The 20,692-nt window shown below is 39.3% G+C and overlaps 1 protein-coding gene across 1 annotated transcript in view; it reads right to left on the reverse strand.

Moving 5' to 3' along the window:
- Positions 1 to 7,643: 7,643 nt before the first annotated feature.
- The window catches only part of GALNT5 (polypeptide N-acetylgalactosaminyltransferase 5), a 46,287-nt gene continuing 33,238 nt past the window's right edge, over positions 7,644 to 20,692 (reverse strand). The window contains exons 8-10 of the mRNA XM_079783076.1: positions 14,913 to 14,993; positions 11,281 to 11,442; positions 7,644 to 8,046 (exon numbers count right to left, since the gene is read on the reverse strand). Of these exons, the coding sequence (XP_079639202.1) occupies positions 7,906 to 8,046; positions 11,281 to 11,442; positions 14,913 to 14,993 (384 nt within the window). The 3' untranslated portion in view covers positions 7,644 to 7,905. The remainder of the gene's footprint in view (positions 8,047 to 11,280; positions 11,443 to 14,912; positions 14,994 to 20,692) is intronic.

Below are 20,692 nucleotides of genomic sequence, written 5' to 3' on the forward strand. Positions count from 1 at the left end.
TATATAGTAACCCTGGCCTTTTTAGCTTTGTGCTTTTACCAGACAATTAATGAAGCATGAAAGATTTTGTCAACAAAGACTTCTTCAGGGCATATTTGATGAGTACATACTTAATGCTCATGGATGAGTCAATGTAGTTGCAAAAGAGCACTGAAATTATTCTTGTTTTAAAATGTGTTATTGATTTTAGAGAGGGGGGAAGGGAGAGGGAGAGAGAGAGAAAAACATCAATGTGAGAGCAAGACATCTATTGGTTGCCTGCTGCACACTCCCCACTGGGGATTGAGCACAACCAGGGCATGTGCCCTGTCTTGAATCAAACCAGCAACCTGTTTGTGCATGGGATGATGCTCAACCAACTGAGTCACACTGGCCAGGACTGAAACTATTCTTTGACATTGTCCTGTGCTGCTGCCATTTTATACTAAGGCCACAGAATTAGGTGACCATAAATAACATGACAGTGATGGGTGAGTGTTTGATTCTTTGTAACCTAGGAAAGACAAGGGTCTGATTGCATGAGGGATATTATCATATTAGAATACAAATTGGTAACTATACAGGAAAGTTTACCACTTTTGTGATTCAAGGTTCCAGGTTGGAAGAAGGACTCTGGTATTTGGGAGGAGGGAGAGCTGATTTATTGTAAGAATGCTGATATTTCTTACATGACTTTTAATTTTCTTCAGTAGCTGGATGAACAGGAATTAATAACAGCTCTATTTCTCTGTCAATTTAAAATGTACCTTTAATATATGGCTAATTTTGAAGACACAGAATATGTCACAGTCTATCCATCTAGTAACAAATTAATTAAAGAACTTCTGTGTCTGACTTGTTCTCAATAAAAATTTGGATCCTTGTTTTTGGTGTCTAGATTTTATTTTCTTTAGCTGCCCTTTAAAATTGAGAAGGAAACCTTGCATATCAACAGCTACTAAGAAGATCAATAAATGCTGCTTCAGAAATCAAGAGAACATGCTATTTCAATTCATTTGCATTGTTTATATATATATATAGGTCTTCAAATGATCATATATGAAATTGCAAAAATTTCTAATGGCTACTATGTAATGTTCATGAAAATTTCTATTATTTTTATAGGAACTGAGCTATTGTTTTAGATGTATCTTAACTCCAAAACTTGAAAAAAAAATATTTGTAGTCATGAAGGTAATATATGTAAACTATGCCAATGCTTTTATAGTAATTATTTCTGCATATTTACATGGGGTAGTAACTCTTCGTACACTTACAAATGACGAATGGATATTTAAGTTTTTCAAAGTGATATGAAAAATATTTAAAATAAACAATAATAGAGAATTATGGGAAAAGATGAAGCACTCAAGTATCATAAAGAAGAAATATGTTTGACCATATGAGAAAGGCAACTCCATTTTTTAAAGCTTGAACTTTCATTGTTCTATAAAAACAAAAAGGCCTATAAAAAGTAAGGCAAAAAGTTATAGCATACATTTGCCAACATTACAATATCAGACAATCTATATAAAAGGCTATTATGCTAAGTGTCCTACCGGTCGCTATGTTGTGCACTGACCATCAGTGGGCAGACGCTCAATACAGGAGCTGCCAAGCTGCAGTGACTTGGCAGCAATGATTCTGGGTGATGCACCCCGAAACCAGAGAGGAGGGAGCTCGATGAAACCACACGATTCCACCTTCCGCCATGGGTTATGTTGTTACTGTCAGACCAGAATCTGGTTTACTGCACACTTGCATTTGCGTTTCACACCCTGTACAACAGCAACTTTGCAGAGTGCCCGCTTGCACTCTGGGACCCCTCGGGGGATGTCGGAGAGTTGGTTTCAGCCCAAACCCAGCAGGCAGGCTGAGGGACCCCACCTGGCAGAGGGACCCCGCTCACTCTGCAGATGCTGGGGAGGGACCGCGGGAGTTTGCTCCAGGGCATGTCCAGCCCATCTCGCCCAGCCCAGCCCCACTGGCCACCTTCTAATTAATTAATTTCCTTAAAACATGCACAAATTGGTGCACTGGGTCACTAGTAACATAATACATATGAATTCCAAAATGTGTATACAGCTCATAAAGAACACGAGGTGACTAGACCATACAATCAACAGAAACACAATGACTTGGGTAGAAATCAGCAGTAGGAATCAGTCAGATACATGGCAAACTATGTAATCAAATGATAATGTCTAGTAATTAATTGCCAGCTAAGGAAATTTTTTAAAATGAATTTGGAAAGTGATTTAGATTTTTACTTAGAAACTTCAAAATCAAACATTATATGTTTGCTTCCTTCTTTATAATAACTTCAGTTGGTCAGAGGCAAAAACACTGGGTACTTAAAAATGTTCAAATTAACTCAAAATTCCTGTATACTCCATAGTTTTAATCCAGTTCTTCCCATTGACAAATGTTTTCAGATAATAAAAAACAAAATTCACTAATTTGACCTTTGCCTCTTCTGATTTTTATCTCCACTTCTTATAGCTAATATGTATAAAACCAGCAACATTTGGGCAGTTGTTTTGAAGGAGAGGAATTAAGGTGTGTGTATAATCCTAACCTGAATAACAAAAATTTCGAAAATTTAGGGTTTGATTACTCCTTTCAAGTATGGAAAACAATACCCAGAGTGAAAGTCCACCTGCACTTTTGTCCAGAAAGCCAGATGCAGACAGAGCTATGCACTTAAAAAAGAGAGTTAAAAATATCAAAACATTTTTTTTATTTTCTTTATTTTTAAGTAGAAACTCTTGGTTTTACTTTCTCCCAATTCAAAGCATAAAATATAGAGACTCATATATACATATATATGCATAAAAATAAATATATGTGTGTATATGTATATATTCATATATATTTGTATAAATTCATATATACAAACATGCACATATATTTACAAAGATCAATATGTTTTTCAATAGTCAAGTGAAGATCTGCTATCAAAAATTTTAATTTTAATATCTAATATAAAGGCTTTATATATATATATATATACATATGTATATATTATGACTAATATTCTAAAACTGGCAAATATCTATCAATCAATAATAAAATAGAAAGCCTCTGTTTTTAAGGAAATTATTTGTTACTTATTTGATGGCAACTGTCATCATTAGGGACTCAGCATATTAGCAGTTGCTCTATTTGCTGGAAAATGATAATTTTATGCATGTTTTTGCAAAACAAAGATTCACTTAAACTTGCAAAGAGACCCTAATTGGAGTGGTAACTATTAGTTGACTCATTAGGTTGAAAACAGAGGCAGTAAGTCTGCTTAGTGTAGTGGTATTTTTTTTTATTTTTTTTAGATACAGGCACCACCAACACCTGAAATACTATCCAATAAACCTCATCAGGAGTATACCAGTATAATACTTTACATGGCTTATTCAAACCTGTCCATGAGATGGCTATTTGCCAAAAATAAATATTTTCTACATTAGCTTTGGTTAGTGTACCTTTTCTTGTTGCAAGACATTTTGGCTTGTAAGAATTGTTGAGTAACCTATGCAAAAGTTGTTGCAAAAAACACTATGGTGGCAACACATAGAAGTCACAATTACAAGTCTCGGTGTATGCTTTAAATTAAAGGACTCCTCAATTTTTCACTTCCCACCTTTGTTCAAATCTGTCAGCTGTGATTAATGCTTAGGGGAAGAAAGAATTGGTAATATTCAAAGAGAAGCAATCTCTCTATAGCCACTTCTCCCTCTCATATTTATTCCAGAAAAATGGAAAATAATGTGTCCAACATGAAGTCAAGGAGACAGACCACAGCAAAGCATGTGGGGATGGCTATCCTTAAGCTACACTTCAGTTGTTTAACAGAAGGGGTGCAATTTCTACTTCCTGTCTGTAGAACATCCAAGAGTGAAAACAAAGAGGTTTGATTCCACAAGCAAAGGATTTTAACTGAGCTGACTGCCTACTTAAAAAAAAAAAAAGGAAGAAAAATAATAGTAATATGGCATAATGAAAGAGACTCTTTCTTTGCTCCTTCTCTTCTTCTTCTTCTTCTTCTTCTTCTTCTTCTTCTTCTTCTTCTTCTTCTTCTTCTTCTTCTTCTTTTTGAGCCACATAGAGTAAAAATTGGGTTTTTAGCTCTTACAGTGGGATGACATTAGGCAATCCCTCTCAGCTATGCTGTTGTCTGCATAATGAGGAGAATGAGACCTACCTCTCTGAGTTGTGCACAACAGTGAACTGTGCCTAGCACATAGTAGGTAGTCAAAGATAATTTGTTTTCATTTTTTTCCCCATTTACTCCTTGTCATTTCCTTGTTTTTATCCAAGGTATTGGGGCCTTCATCTGAGGCCTAATTTATTTCCTGGGTTTGCATGTGGAAGTTAAATTAAAGGTGTTAAAACAAATAAAGATGGTACTATCTGGTGCATCTCAACCCCATTATCTTGCATGAGAGCCTTCCTAAGACCACTGTAAGCTATTCATGAGTCCGGGAAAATGGAATCCCTATACTCTAACTATATTTTTGCCCCTTTACAATTCCTAAGGGCATACTAGAAACAAGGTGTTTTAAAAGCTCAGAGAATATTTCCAAATTAGTGTGGAGAAGACGACAGTGCATTGTGATCATGATACATGATGGTTTTTGGCCCAGTGAGTGACAGCTAATTGAATGTCAGCAAGCAGAATTGAGGAAATTTGATGCTGGTGATGAAATATCATTGTACCAACAACAGCTGTGCCATCCTTTGGGGGGAGCAGGGTAGAAGCTTTGGGTAGCTGTTGAAAAAGAGAAAGAAATTGTGCAAACTGAAAAGCTCAGAAGCACTCAGATGGTTTGGTAAGTTAGTTTCTGGTCAAATAAATCCTGAAAAATATTATAAAAGCTACACTTGTGTCTAAGGTAATAGACATTTTTCTAAGACGGGCAATAACTCAAGTCAATCAAGGAAAAACTGTGAAGTCCCCAATAACACAGCCCCTATAGAAAAATTCAGGGCTAATAAGGGTCCTATTGTGTCCCTTCCAAGGGTTTTTCATTAGAAGTATCAGAAGACCTTGTAGCACTTTTACCTTTATTACAGCCTTCTGAAAACAAAATTTATAGGGCAATGCTTAAAAAAATGTTGGTAATAGATTTCACAATTAGCACTGGCAAGGTCAGGCCTAGAAGATTCCTAACTAGTGATCAGTTATTTGTATCTTAGAGGACTTGAAAAAAAATACATGCTAAACGCTGGTTTTAAAATTCTACCCAAGAACAAATATGTGATGTATGAAAACAATGCTTTGTTGTATTGACAATATAGATTCAAATATAGCTTCATATGATAAGTATGTCAATGTAAAGTTGGGAAGAGCACACACTGAACAGACTCAAAGGTTTTTTGAGAAAAACATTCACATTTCTTCTGCTGTTATACCCGAAGTGGAGTGTATGCAAACCATAATTACTCTTTTTCTGAGCAGAGTTGACATTTTTGATGGAATCTGTTTTTGAATAAAAATACAGTCTTTAGACCGGGGGAAAATAACTGTTCAACATTTTTCAGCTACATGAAGAATCACACGAAGCACCTAGTGTATTCAGTTTGGGCAGCCATTTAATTAGACATTTGGCAACCACCTTGTGTTTTATTCCCCCACTTGGCTCTGTATTGAAAGAATTAGCTCATTTTCTAATCATTCTCTTATCTCACCTACAATGTCAATTATTTGAAAAAAAGCATCCCAAATATGATGCAAATATGCAAAACTATTTCCTCTTCTGATTCTTGGTTATTGCTCTGCTCTTGTGTAATTAATTGGGAATTATAAGTAAATTTTAAATATGTTTTTATTAATTTTTTAGAGAGAGAGAAAGGGAGAGGGATAGAAAGATAGAAACATTGATGAGAGAGAAACATCTCGATTGGCTGCCTCCTGCAAGCCTGCTGTTGTGGATCAAGCCCAAAACCTGACCAGGAATTGATTCCATGCTCAACCAATGAAGCACACCGGCCAGGCTAAAAATAAATTTTAAATAGGAAGTCAGAACTAAAGATGCCCAGGGTTAGCCCTGGCCTGTGTGTCTCGGTTGGTTGGATGATTGTCCCATGCACCAAAAGGAGGTTTGATTCCTGGCTCGCTCTCTCTCTCTCTCTCTCTCTCCTCTTTCTCTCTCTCCTCTCTTTCTCTCTTAAAAAATTCCTAGGTTTATTATCTCCTCACCCGAACAAAGCTTTTTGTTTGTTTGTTTTGTTTTTTAAGTATTAATAAGCATATAGCATGGTTATGGTTATCTTCCAGAGATCCACCCTCAGCAAAATGGTTTCTCATCTCTTTTATAGAAATGCTGTGGAACAAGTTGTGTAGGCCAGTGGCCTGGGGCAAAAGAATGAGACCTATCTCTGGAGATGCAAGTTTAATCCTGATTCTCTCCTCTGAGATTTTCAGATGGGTAATGTGTCTTCTGGGTGTCAATTTTCTTACCAAAATGAATGTGGATTTCTAAGATCTTCTCTGATATGCCTATGTATTGACATACCTAAGATTAGGACTCACTATAAATCAAAGAAATATTACTTTTCCCCAGTGTTATCCTTAGGTCTATATCTAAGGTTTTATTATTCCCCCCTTTATAGGTGCCAGATTCCCTTTCTTTTTTGGCCAAATCTAGGGCAATTTTTTCTTGCCTCTCTTCCTAAAGATTGCTTACCTCATTCTCTTCCCCTTTCATTGTTTCCTTCATTTTATTTCTACTTTAAAATCTTTACAGCCCATTTTAGCATAGTTTATCCCCATGAATGCTGCTAAATCTAAGGCAGTATTTTATATAAAAGAACCTTAAGATTTTTCAAGGCTCTATTTCTGTTTTATTAGTTCCAGCTCCTCATATGTGTTCAGTGATTAAATGAATTTTGGGTTACTATAGTGTATTGTGATCAAGCCTCTTTTACTTTGCCTTTTTGGTTTTTTAATATTCACGAGTCTAGGAAGTTACTAGCATAACCATTTTTTAAGTGTAGTTTTAAAAGCACAAAATGAACTGAAACAATGTCCACATCTAGAATTGAACAAGCATTTGACATCCTCAATTAAAAATGTTCCAGTGACTCAGACTGGTAAAAAAGCATCATATAGTAATCTAGATCAAAATCCTGCCACCAAGGAGTATCCTATATAATAAAAGCCTAATATGCAAATCAACCGAACGGTGGAAGGACTGGTGGAATGACCGGTTGCTATGACGTGCACTGACTACCGGGGGGCAGACGCTCAACTCATGAGCTGCCCCCAGCCTGCAGACTCCAGGCCAGCCAAGGCGGGTGCCAGTGGGGGCCCCCCTGATCGCCCCACTGGTTGCTGCACAGATCAGCCCTGATGGCCGGCCAGGCCTAGGGACCCTACCCATGAAATTTGGGCCTCTAGTAATATTAATACTATTCCAAACTGTAAGGTAAAGATGAATGTAATCTGAAGGGTTTTTGCCAAGGTGATAGCTGTGTGTTTATGAGTATTTCTAGCCATAAAAACTCAAGTAAATTTTTTGATGAAAAAAATAGTAAATAAAGGACCAGGTTCTCACTACTGTGGGCCAAAGAGCTGGTTATTACCCAACACAGTCATAATGAATATCATCGTACTTCCCCAAGTACTCTGTCTTTATTTCTGGGGACCCGATAGGTTGTACGGGGAAATTTACAGGCTGAGTTTTAGCACAGAGCAGAAAGCAGGCAATTCAAAAGGACTTCTAGTGCTGAGGAAGGACTCCAATCCAATGTTGGACTGTTTCCCTGAGTTAACTTTTGGTATCTCAAATATTGTGATTTTAGAAAATCTTCTATTCAAGTGCTATTCATTTTAAAAATTTAAACAACCATGGAGAAATATAATCACCAAGTTCACTGTCATTTTCACAGTGTATAATGGGCTCACTAGATAAAAACATCAGTTCCTCTTCAGTCTTCAAAATAGTTTTCGAATTTCCACTTTTGATATGGCTTCTTTGGGTCACAAGCAGCAACTTTCAGGGTTTTCTGAGAAAGATTTCCTTCCAAGCATAACAACTGATGATAGTTTCCAAAAACAATGTGATTCACCTGGAGAGAAAGGGGATCTGAGAATGAGCCACGGTAAAGAAATGGAAACCAATTAAAAAAAAATAAAAAGATAGGTACTTACATTTTTATTTTTTAGGGATTATCCTGAACTAAATTAATAACATAAACACAGGCTTTGGACAGTATTAAGTTTGTCTTTCTCTCTCAAACTAAGTTCTCATACTTCAAAGATGAATTTTCTGATCATATGGCTGATTACTATATTATTTAAAGAAAATAGTACCAGATGGCATTTCTATATTTGAGGGATGATGGCTCCCTCACTGATGGTAGAAAAGAAACACACACACACACACACACACACACACACACACACACACACACAAAATAAAAAACCCCACAAAAAAACAAAAAAAACCCAAAAAACACACCCACATACCATCACAGATAGTGAGTCAGTTAATTTCTTAATTAAGTCTATGACTTAGAATGCAAAGTTAGAATACAAAGTGCTAGATAAATAATGTATTCTATTTATGAGCTCCCTACCATAATCTCTGAGTACATAATGCCTGATGTCCAGAAAATTTGGATGTAATTAGGAAAAAGTCAAAGGCACTTCAGGATTCTATTATTGCTTAATACGTATTAATATCCTAGAAATGGTTGATGGCCTACTTAGAACTTTCCCATGGTTTTGTAATTTTTTTTACCTAATAAACTTCTCAACTATCCAGGAGTATGACAAAGATGACTATATATAGTTTTATAATACTTTAAAAATTATTAAACAGGGGTGACAATAATTTATTTTACAGATGTTCCTGCAAAACTATGTTAGAAAAAAATAGACCTCTGGTAAAATCATTCTAAATGCTTTTATCTACTGAATCATTTGTAATGTAATTGAGATTTAACTTAGATGATCAAGTATGTCATTGGGTTAGACCTCTCCACTGAAACTATCATCAGCATCACCCAGGAGACAGTTGGACATGCTGACTCTCAGCCTCGCCATAGACCTATGGAATCAGAATCTACGTTGTAACAAACTCCCTTGTAGAACTTTGGCAATATGATGCTCGAGTATGCTCACGTTTTGTAAAGGAATTAAACTTGAACAACATTATTATTGACTACCTACAATGTTCTGCTGCTGCATTGTAAAGAGGTAACTAAAAAACTTGTCCCCAGCCCTGGCCAGTGTCCTCAGTGGTTAGAGCATTGGCATGTACACTGAAGGATCTCCGGTTAGATTACGGTCAAGGGCACCTACCTGCGTTTCAGGTGTGCTTCCCAAACCTAGTTGGGGCTTGTGTGGGGGGCAACCAGTCGATGTTTCTCTCTCTCTCTTCTCCCCTCCCGCTCTCCCTTCCCCTCTCTCTGAAGAAGCAATGGAAAAAATATCCTCAGGTGAGGATTAACAGCAACAACAAAAACTCCCCACACACCAAAAACGTGTCCCCAACCTAAAGACACATGGGGTAGAGAGGTATTCCATTCCTCAAGTCCTAGAAGCCACCTATGAAACTATTTATCTTTAGGTGACCTCATTCCGGAGCATTTGGGGAAGGCTGACCTAGAGAACGTCTTTTAAATGCTGATTTATGAACGTATAACTTTAATAACTCATTGGTATCCAGGGTCAAGCTTACCATTACCCCTCCTCCTTCCATGAAGCTCCCAACTCCTAATGCTTCCTGAAAAGGGAGACATGCTCCTGCCATTCATAGTCTTATTTTCCATTTCTCCCTTTTCTTCCTAAGACTTTCACGTCTACGGGGACTCAGAAGGGTTAGTATGAAAACTACCAAAATACTGAAAAAAGAAAAAAGACCATTTTCAAGATATTCATTTCTATGACATCTAGCAGCATGAAAAGGGGAAGTCAAGGCAGAAAGCAGCTATTTATCGTGTTAAAGCCACAAACAAGGTGGGGGTAAGGATTTTGTTCTCCTTGTATTCTGTATTTTCTTTTTCTTTTTCTTCTCTCTCTCTCTCTCTCTCTCTCTCTCTCTCTCTCTCTCTCTCCCTATCTCTACTTCTCTCTCTCTCTTTCTTCCTCTCCCTCCCTCCTTTGGCACAGGGTTAGAGAAGCAGAAGGTAAGATGTAATTTATTTGATACATATTTATGGATTTTCCCAACACCATAAAACATAAAGTTATCAGTTTATGCACTAATAATTCCTAATTTTTCAGAAAAACTCAATAATAACCACTATTACTAAAGAGAAGAAACATGCCCTGAAGGAACTGAAATGTAACAGAGAAAATCTAAAGGGGGGAAGGCTGGAGAATGTGTGGCTCGGGCCCTGGTTTTGACCCTGGGCAGGAAGAAAATTATCCTGAGAAGAATACTCACTGGCTGTGACATCAAAAGGAATGGAGGCACTCCAAGTAAAAAAGTGGGCTTACTTTGGGGCTATTCTTGAGCAAAATGATGGTCTCCAATACTCAGTGTGTTTAGCAGATTTGGCGGCTACCTCCTGGTGAGCTAGTGGGAAATTTGAGAAGGTAGTCCTGACATTATTTCTGCCACTCCAAGATCCTACATAGATGCTTATGACTTTTTACCCTGTTGAAACAGAATTGGGAAAAGCTGAGAGGACTTTGAGGGACTAGGGTATCGCTGGGATGTTCTGGTAAATATGAACGACCAGACCTCTGGAAAAACACCCCCTGATTTGTAGCATGGATATAAATACACCCATTGTGGCTGGTTTGAATTTACCAAAGCAGGATCCCTGAAGGTGCAGTTGGCAAGAGTTGAACACAACTAGCTCCTGCAAGCTGGTGGGAGCTGGCTCCAGCGCCCCAGGTGAGCCCTGTCTCTGGAAACCAGAGGGCATGAGCAAACGCCCCTTGTTGGAAAGAGGCAGAATGGGGAACCCGATGCAGAGTAAAACGCAGGGCTTGGAGGGAGCGCACTGCTTCTTACTTTCCCCATACACTCTCCTTTTGAGCTTTTCTGGTAACCGATGCAAACCAATCCTAGCCTATAAGCCCAACTTTTGGCATTGTTAACTGACTAAACAACAACTTTAGAAACAGATGATGATACCAATACAACCAACAAAACCTGGTGACTTCCATTTAAAATAATTGATAATTTACAAAAATATGCCTATCGCTCTCTAAGAACTTTTTCACTGCCTCTGTTGTCACAAACACATTGAAATCTTCAGATTGATTAGCTGCCAGTGAGGGTGTTCTGTTACATTTAGTGGGAAGTTGGATTTGTGGTAGAGAAGAGATACACATATTTTGCTTACCAGTTCTGAGTGAAAGGCTGATGTTGATTTGTGTAGCCATTTCAGCCCTTTGTTTCTGTTATCACAAGGGTGCAGCCTCAAGGCTCCCCGATCAGGGACGGGAGCCAAGCACCATTCTTCATGTTTAATAAGTCTTAACCAGGTGTAATTAAACTGTTGAAGCTGTGGAAGAAATGAGTAAGAGAAAGGTCACCTCAGGTGGAAAACACAAGTAAGGGCTTCGTCAAACATTTTTGCCAGCAAAGGTTAAGAATATAGGCACTCTCGTCAGATGTTTTATATGTGAATCCTGGTCCTGCCACTTTCAACACTGATAGTATAAGCATAATATTAATCCAGTCTAATCTAATTTTTATCCATTTTAAGTTGGGTAGCAACTTCAATGTGTCTGTCTCAGAGGCTTGGGTGATGACTGTCAAGTGTTTAGCATACTTACGTAAGCCTTGAAAAAGTGTTAGTTGCAACAGTACACCATAGTCCAGTTCGTACATATCTGCAAATAAATGTCATTCCAGAGTTCGGAATCCCAGACAACCTGGTGCTTGAAGTATTGGAACATCCAAACCACCATAACCTTGAGCCAATGGGGCTCCAGGAGATCCAAGTCAGGGTCTTAAACTACCTTGTGGAAATTATTATGCTAGACAATTGGACCCCTGGAGGAAATGTTAAAAATCTTTCTTTGCTGATAATGAGAAGAACTGCTCTTGGAGAAGTCCAGTTTTGGGGAGTCACCAAGGTCTAAAATAAATACCAATTCAGGTGATGGAACCATGTTTTCAATTTTTATTTACTTTCTCCAGTTATTTATTTACAACCTAGTACTATCTGCCTGGTTAATAAACTGTAAGGCTCTGGGTCTGTGGAAAACTTGTAAACATATTAGGAAAAAAAGGCTGCTGGTAAAATCTATCTAAATGCTTTTATCTAATGCATCATTGGTAATGTGATTGAGATTTCACATAGATGATCAAGTATGGCCGTGGTCGGCAAACTGCGGCTTGCGAGCCACATGCGGCTCTTTGGCCCCTGGAGTGTGGCTCTTCCACAAAATACCACAGCCTGGGCGAGTCTATTTTGAAGAAGTGGCATTAGAAGAAGTTTAAGTTTAAAAAATTTGGCTCTCAAAAGAAATTTCAATCGTTGTACTGTTGATATTTGGCTCTGTTGACTAATGAGTTTGCTGACCACTGAAGTATGGCATTGGGGTAGACCTCTCACTGAAAGGTCTTCTCCCTGGCATATGCCACTCTCTGGACCAGCATTAGGGACACCTACATCTAGTTGGAAATGCTGAGAATCAGTTCTGCCATGAACCTATTGAATCAGAATTCACATTTAACAAACTCCCCAGGTGATTTGTGTGCATATTAAAATTTGAGAATGTGGAATAAAAGGAGGTTCTATGGAAAGTAACCTCACTGGGGGGATCTGATCACAAATTCCCAACTGGGCAGGTCATGGTGGGTGGTCATGCCCCAGGCAAAAGGCTTACTTTGCCTTAAGCAAGCCTTGTCTATTGTTTCTGTGCATCTAGGTTAACACATCTTTGAAACGTCCCCCTTTAAAGACCCCTCCTTCTAAAGTGTGACCACCCTTTCAGACCTGTTTCAAAAATGCTTGAGAGCACATAATCTGAACTACACACCTGTAATCCAATCCCTGCCTTGTTTTCTCCCACCTTCATGTACTTCCTAACATACCTTAATCTCAAATGCACACACACACACACACACACACACACACACACACACACCACACAACAAAAAACAACCCTGCAAAACTGTTATTCTCTAGAGCATTTGGGATCTTACTCCCTGGTATATGCCATCAGTTTGCCTCAAATAAACTCATTAAATTTTTCTATAGGTTTGGATGTTTCTTATGTTGACAAGAAGCATAGACATAATACAAAGAAGCTATGTAGCTATGAAGAGAAGCTAGATAGTACCTTGCAAAGGGACATCTCAACTGACTGAGAAGTTAACTAAAGAGACTTTTTAGGTAAGGTGAAAGATAGGGCTTGATGGGTCAATCCTACAACCCTAGGGATTTATTCCTTTTAAGCTTTTTTTTTTTTTTTAATAAATGCTGTAGTCACTGGCTTGATATTGTCTCATTATTTCTGGCAAAAATAAGTTAATTTCCACCAAGTTTCTTTACTTTTTATTACTCAAACAAGCCACAGGAGGCAGAGGCTGAAAAGGAGTAACAAGACAAAAAGGGAGATGGGCATTTGTGGAAGGTAGGGGTTGCACAAGTCATACCTTTCCCTCCTAGTCTCCCCTCAAGAGACTCAATGGTTATTGAGAACAGAACTTGGGTTTTCAGATAAAATACTGATGAGACTTGAAGGATTGCACTATTTAATATTTAATATTTCATTTTCATATAATTTGGACTAATTGTTTTGTTTTACTATTTGTGAGTTGTTTCCTCTCAGAGTTGTTAATACATACAAGTTATGTCTTTCCATTGATTTTTGACACTTTTCTCTTTCAACTGTCTCCTCTTTTTCCGAATTAACAGTCCCCTTAGCCTCAGGTTACAATCCACAGCTGAATTATAGCCGCAGAGATGACAAAATGCCTTTTCTTCTAGTAGCAGCTTTGAATGAAGAGGTAGAGATGGGATGTGCTTCAAAATAAAAGCAATATCTCTTAGTCAAATCAAAGAAGTATGTTTTGGCAAGCCTATGTTATCACGAAAAATAATTTCTCTACCTTAGAGTGGCCTGCAATTTTAGGGGACTGAGTTGTACTCATGAATTGATGTCCCTGTGAGTCCTATTTGACACCCAAACCAGAAACTGTCCCCACAGAATAAGAATGGATAGGGAGCATGTGTTGGAGAGGGAGGTGCCATCACCTCCAACTCCCCTCCAGCTCCTCTCCAACTCCCTCCAGCTCCTCTCCTACTCCCCTCCAGCTCCTCTCCAACTCCCCTCCAGCTCCTCTCCAGCACTGCAGAGTCCCTGCTCCGTTCTCCCCATGCCACTCTCTCCCCTAACCACTGTGCTCTGAGTCTGTGGGAGTGTTGCTGCAGGGTTTTCCATCATGGATCATGGATTATGTGATTTAAATTATTTCCTTCAGATATAGAAGAATGGGGGCAGGGGATTGAATCAGAGAATCAAATTGTTCCGAGATTAATTATTTAAAAATTTGTCCTGTCTTTTTCTTTATTACTCTATCTTTATACGTCACGTGCTATTTTCCACTTTTTTTGGTCTGTTATTACAGCAGTGAACATTTGTGGAGCATTAAGTACTAGGTGTTGTTCTACATCCCTCATAGTTTCATCTAATTCGATTCTCACGCTAGCTTTAGCGTAGGCGCTATCATCACTGCCATTTACCTAAGGGTTAAGAAACAAACAAAATTCACACACTTTGCAAGTGAAGGAGCTAGATCTGCATTTCTCATGGGTTGACTTCAGTACCCACATCTTTACATTTAGTGGTGGACCCTCTTATCACCAACCTTAGGATTATATAGGAATTAACTATTGTTTCTGTAAGCAAAAACCAATTTCTCAAGTGAGTGATGAATGTGTTATACCCCGCACTTACCAGCTACACCAGTTCCGTGAACTGCACCTACTATAAGAGAGCAAACCCCAGCCCAGCATACCTTGCTGCTCCCGTCACAGTCTTCCAGAATAGCTGTGGTATTTTCAATGGAAATGCATTTACCCAAGGCCACGTTAATAAGCTAGGAAGCAAAATATAAAATATGTATGAAGAAACAAATATTTCAAAGTAGATCAAGACATTCAGAAAACACGGAATATAAAACTACAGGAAGGTTAAAAGACAGTTAATAGCTCAGCAGTACTTAGCACTATAAGATTTCAGTGGTTGCTATCTCTAAAAGACATAATGTAATCTTGCTAAAGTACAGCTTCAATCTGTCAATTGAGGCCTGTGATTTAGCCACAGAGCCAACAAACAGAAGCTTTTAATTAACCCTTGCCTGGAATGCTGAATAGGGAATGAGTAAAAGGTGGCAAGAAAAAGTAGTTATTTTCTTGGCTCAGGTTTGTCTGATGCATACATTAAAAGTCAGTGCACACACTTGCAATTTAATCAAACTGACAGCTACGGGCTCTGTTGCCTGGCTGACCCCTCCAAGCTACTTGACTGCTCAGGCACTGAATCACAGATAGATAAATTGAGTCCTTCAAGAACAGCAGATTTCCAGCTGATTCCCTGTCAGAATCTTCCTAATGACTCAGGCAAGCTACAATTCATTACAGGAAAGTCACGAAAATGAATACAGAGCCAAGCTTAAAGGCACTTTCTGGCAGGCCCCCAGATTTTTAATGGATTTGCAGGGTCAAATATGGAGGCAGCTTTCTATAAGTCACCATTGAACGCAGAAAAATGTTGATTCCCTTGCCCCCTTGACATCCTGGGCAGGGCTAATGAGGCAGTGGGTTAATAGTGCAATTTAGACTTCTCAGGTTTCTAGAAGGGCTGTGTAGAACCAAGTTTCCACTCTGGAGAGCCTGCAGAGCAGGGAGGCGGTGAAGTCTTCGTTTCCAGGGACACTATTAGTGCCCTTTCCTATTCCACGTGCCTAACACAGAGCTCTAACTCTGGGGTGATGACTCAGGCTATGTAGCTCACAGAACTACCAGCTTTCAGAACACAATGCTCAGTGAGTTGGTCCTCACTTTTGCACACATAACTTAGCTGCAAGAAAGTAAGAGGTGCCTTCAGGAACCGGAAAATGCAGACAACAACTAAACTAAACTAAAAGCAGTGGGGAAACTGCAAATACTATAAGAAAATGACCAAAATTTTATGGACAGGAGAAAAACTTGGGCATGGATAAGCCAGAGAGGTGGGATTGCAGTCCTCCACATAATGATGCAAAACTAGAGTAAGGCCCTCAGTGGAATGGTGCCTTGGGAAAAACAATCTACCCTTTAGCAGAGGGACACCACAGGGCGGCTAGATTCTGCCAGATCTAAAACCTTACAGCCACCTTCATTTGGGTTTGAGATGTAAATTTACACTTGTATTGAATATAAACCCTGACAGACCCTTGAGGCACTGAAACAACATAAAAATAGTATCCGGTTGGTTACTTTGGGGATGGCTGGAATGCAAAAGAAATTCTAGAAGGACAGGTACTCTGTCAGAAATCCTCAAAGAAAGCTCTGTTCACAATTTAAAATGGCAAATATGGGAGAAGACCACCCACCATTAGTAAGTGGGAGCAGTCAGAACTCACAGAAGGAATCAACCATCCTGAACTTCAGAGAAGAGAGTTAATAGAGATGAATGAAGGTAGAATAATCCTGGAGATTAAAGAAAGGAAATGGTGCCTCAACTGTTCTCTGGATTTTTAACAGAAATAAATATAAACTCCTCTACTTGTGGATTATTTAGAAAATATCTTATTGTCAAAGGGGTATGGGAATCTCTGGCTTCAATCTCTTGAACAGGTGGTCTTACCCCGGAACCTTTCAGAACTTTCAGTAGGGTACCATAATGTTCAGCTTGCTGCTCTAAGAGGGAATGTAGTGTGTTTGCCAAATGTATTTGACCATGGATCCCTAGTTTTGGCAGCACAGCTATAACATGGCCCAGAACAGTGTTTGGGAGCCCCAGGTTCAATAGATTTCTTTGTATTTATTTTGTACAATTCCTTCTTCCAAGAACTGAGAGGCATTAGAAGGAAAAAAGAGCAATCTTTTCTATCCTTGCCTCCCTCCCCCCCACCCAACCCACTTCATCTGAACATCTGTTTCTCTTCCCTCTTTATCAGTGATTACTAGAGAAATTTACTGGAGAAACTCCTTTTCTTCGTAACAAAATATTTGATGAAGTGCTAAGGAACTATGATTCTTGATCTCATTGTGAATGGTTTTCAAAATTGAGTCATTTTATTTTATTATTATTTTATCCTCACCTGAGGATATTTTTTCCATTGATTTTTAGAGAGTGGAAGGGAGGGAGGAGGGGGAGAGAGAGAAAAACATCAGCATGAGAGAGACACATCGATTGGTTGCCTCCCATACATGCTCCTATGGGGGCAGGGAAGCCTCAATTGAGATACATGCCCTTGACTGGGAGGGAATCAAACCCAAGACTCTTTGGTCTGTGAGCTGACTCTCTAACCACTGAGCGAGCAACAGACCAGGGCTTCATTTTGTTTTTAAAGAATTGCACCCATGATTTTACTGTAAACCATTTAAATATTTTTTTAAAAATCAGGTAGTATATCAATTTTAAACTTTTCATTTTGAATTATTTTATTGCCAAATTAGGGAATGGGAGTTAATCCCAGTTTATCACAGAATTGTTAAACATTAAGCTATAGGCCTGTTTCTAAGAATTTTATCCAATATAAATGAACATTATTGGTGAAGTTATTTTATTTATTCCAAATATTTTTCCCTCTCTCTCTTTTTTTAAATAAATCTTTATTGTTCAGATTATTACAGGTGTTCCTCTTTCCCCTCCCCACGCATAGCTCCCCTCCACCTGATTCCCCACCCCTCCATGCCCTTACCCCCCGCCACTGTCTTCATCCATAGGTGTAAGATTTTTGTCCAATCTCTTCCTGCACCCCTCAGACCCCCTTCCCCCTGATAATTGTCTGTCCTCTCCCTTTCTATGTCCCTGATTTTATTGTATTCACCAGTCCATTCTGTTCTTCAGATTTTTTATTCACTTGATTTTTAGATTCACTTGTTGGTAGGTATGTATTTGATGTCTTTTTGTTGTTCATAATTTCTACCTTAATTTTTTTTTCTTCTTCCTCTTCTTAAAGAATACCCTTCAGCATTTCATGTAATCCTGGTTTGGTGGTGATGAACTCCTTTAGCTTTTTCTTGTCTGTGAAGCTCTTCGTCTGACCTTCAATTCTGAATGATAGCTTTGCTGGGTAGAGTAATCTTGGTTGTAGGTTCTTGCTGTTCATCACTTTGAATATTTCTTGCCACTCCCATCTGGCCTGCATAGTTTCTGTTGAGAAATCAGCTGACAGTCGTATGGGTACTCCCTTGTAGGTAACTAACTGTTTTTCTCTTGCTGCTTTCAAGATTCTCTCTTTGTCTTTTGCCCTTGGCATTTTAATTATGATGTGTCTTGGTGTGGTCCTCTTTGGATTCCTCTTGTTTGGAGTTCTGTGTGCTTCCTGAACTTGTAAGTCTATTTCTTTCACCAGGTGGGGGAAGTTTTCTGTCATTATTTCTTCAAATAGGTTTTCAGTATCTTGCTCTCTCTCTTCTTCTGGCACCCCAAAAATTCGGATGTTGGTACACTTAAAGCCATCCCAGAGGCTCTTTACACTATCCTCACACTTTTGGATTCTTCTTTCTTTCCGCCTCTCTGGTTGGGTGTTTTTTGCTTCCTCATATTCCAGATCTTTGGTTTGACTCTTTGGGTACGGTGATCTACAGTTGAGTTTCTGTATATTCTTTATTTCAGACAGTGTATGCATAATTTCTGACTGGTCCTTTTCCATTTTTTTGGTATTCTCATTAAGGTCCTTGAAGGTCTCTTCAAGTTTCTCAGCGGTTTTTAGAAGATTCTTGAGTAACCTTATAAATGTGGTTCTGAACACTGTGTCGTCCAGTAGTTTACTTTCCTCCATCTCTCCTATTCGTGACATACTTCGGTGTTTCCGCATTTTGGCTGCCTCCCTGTGTTGATGGAGTGGCTTTGTGTGGTCAGTGACCTATAGGGGCCGGTAGCTCAGCTTCCCCAATCACCCTAGGTGGTCACTCTTGGTACACCCCTTTGTGGGCTGAGTGGAAAGTCTTGGTGTAGTTAAAAGCCTTGATTGCTGTTGGTACACTGGGAGGAATTGACCTCCAGGCCAATTGGCTGTGAGGACCTGCTGTGTCTATAATGGAAGCGCTGCTGCGCTGGAGACACGCTTGTGATACAGGGCTTGTTTGAGTGGGGCTTTGGTGCTCACTGAGTCCGCCTCCCGAATGTGTCACTTATGGATGTGAGGAGTTGAAATCTGGTGTCTCACACTGACCACTAGGTGCATTGGCTAGTTCAGCTGCTGTCTGAGGCTACCCTGCAGGAGCTACAGCGAGAACTGCCGTCCTCTCCTCCCTGCTTGGAGCTTGGAGGCCTTGGAGCTGTCTGTACCAGGTTGCAAGTTTACTAGTTTAAACTGCAATAGAGAAGGCCATTCATATGCAAAAGCCGCTGCTAGGAGCTTGGGTGTGTTTGTAGATTGTGCGGGGTGGAGTCTCAGGGCGTCACTAGGCTAGGGCGTGGCCAACAGCAATGGCTGGCAGTGAGCTGCCTCCAACCGTGTCCCTGCAGTCTCGTGCCCCGGTTCAGCCAACAATTCTACCTCCACGCAGCTCTGCTAGTAAGCCACCCTCACTCTCCGACCCACTGGCAGACAGCCCAGTCTCTCCCCAGAAACTGGATTTCAGAGAGATTGGGGGCTTGTCTCTCTTCAGATTGAAGAAAGCAACGCCCACCTCCAGCTGGGCTCCACCGCCAGTTAGTATGGCGCGTGCACTCCCCTGTACCTCAGTTTTTCAGCGTTTGCACCCTGATTGCTCCCGTCTCTTTCGGTCTAGTTGTAGAGGTTCCGCTCAGCCAGCTTTCCCGTGGTTCTGGGTGATAGACGTTCCGTCTTTTAGTTGTAGTTTTGGAAATTGTTGTGGGCAGCAGCAGCCCAGATGTTTATCTATGCCACCATCTTGGATCCTATTCCAAATATTTTTGGTTCACTAAGAAATTACTTGTTCTCACTAAAAAACACAAACAGAACCCCCTGCCCCCCCCGCTTGCCCCCTGCCAGCAAACAAACAAAAAACTTCACTGGATTTAAATTCCTAAGTGTATAGGTTGTGGAGCTCATTTTCATAGAAATTTTCAAGATTGTCTATCCAAAATACCATTCTAGTTCATCTCACTCTGCATTGCCTGAAGAAAGGTCCTAATTTTTTTTCTTTTCTTCTTCTTTTTTTTTAATGGTAATAATGCTCCCTACTGGTTGCTTCAGAAGGAAGCAAATGACATATTTAATAAAATTTGTCTAAGGAAGGCAAAACATAGTGAGAGAAATAATTTGTTAAAATCATTTAAAAATATACTTTTTGCATTTTGATATATAATAACTCAGGCATCAGCCAAAGGCTGTTTCATTAGGAGAACTCTTCAAAAATTTCATGGGAATGCAAACAAGTTAGCCGCACAGAGGAAGCAAAAGACAGTTTTTTAGTTCCCTCTGGTGGTTAAAGCTCAGTAATGCTCTTGCTGAGATTTTGTGTGGTTAGGACAGAAAAAATTACTATGGTGAAAATTTCTTTTCTTTTTATGCTCAAGAGATAGAATTAAAAAATATAAATTTATTTTACAGACATATCATTTGAATAGTGTATAAGTCCAGGGTATTCTTCCTATTGAGTTGCCTAAGATAAA

This window comes from Cnephaeus nilssonii (assembly GCF_951640355.1).
Source record: "Cnephaeus nilssonii genome assembly, chromosome: 10".
NCBI lineage: Eukaryota > Metazoa > Chordata > Mammalia > Chiroptera > Vespertilionidae > Cnephaeus > Cnephaeus nilssonii.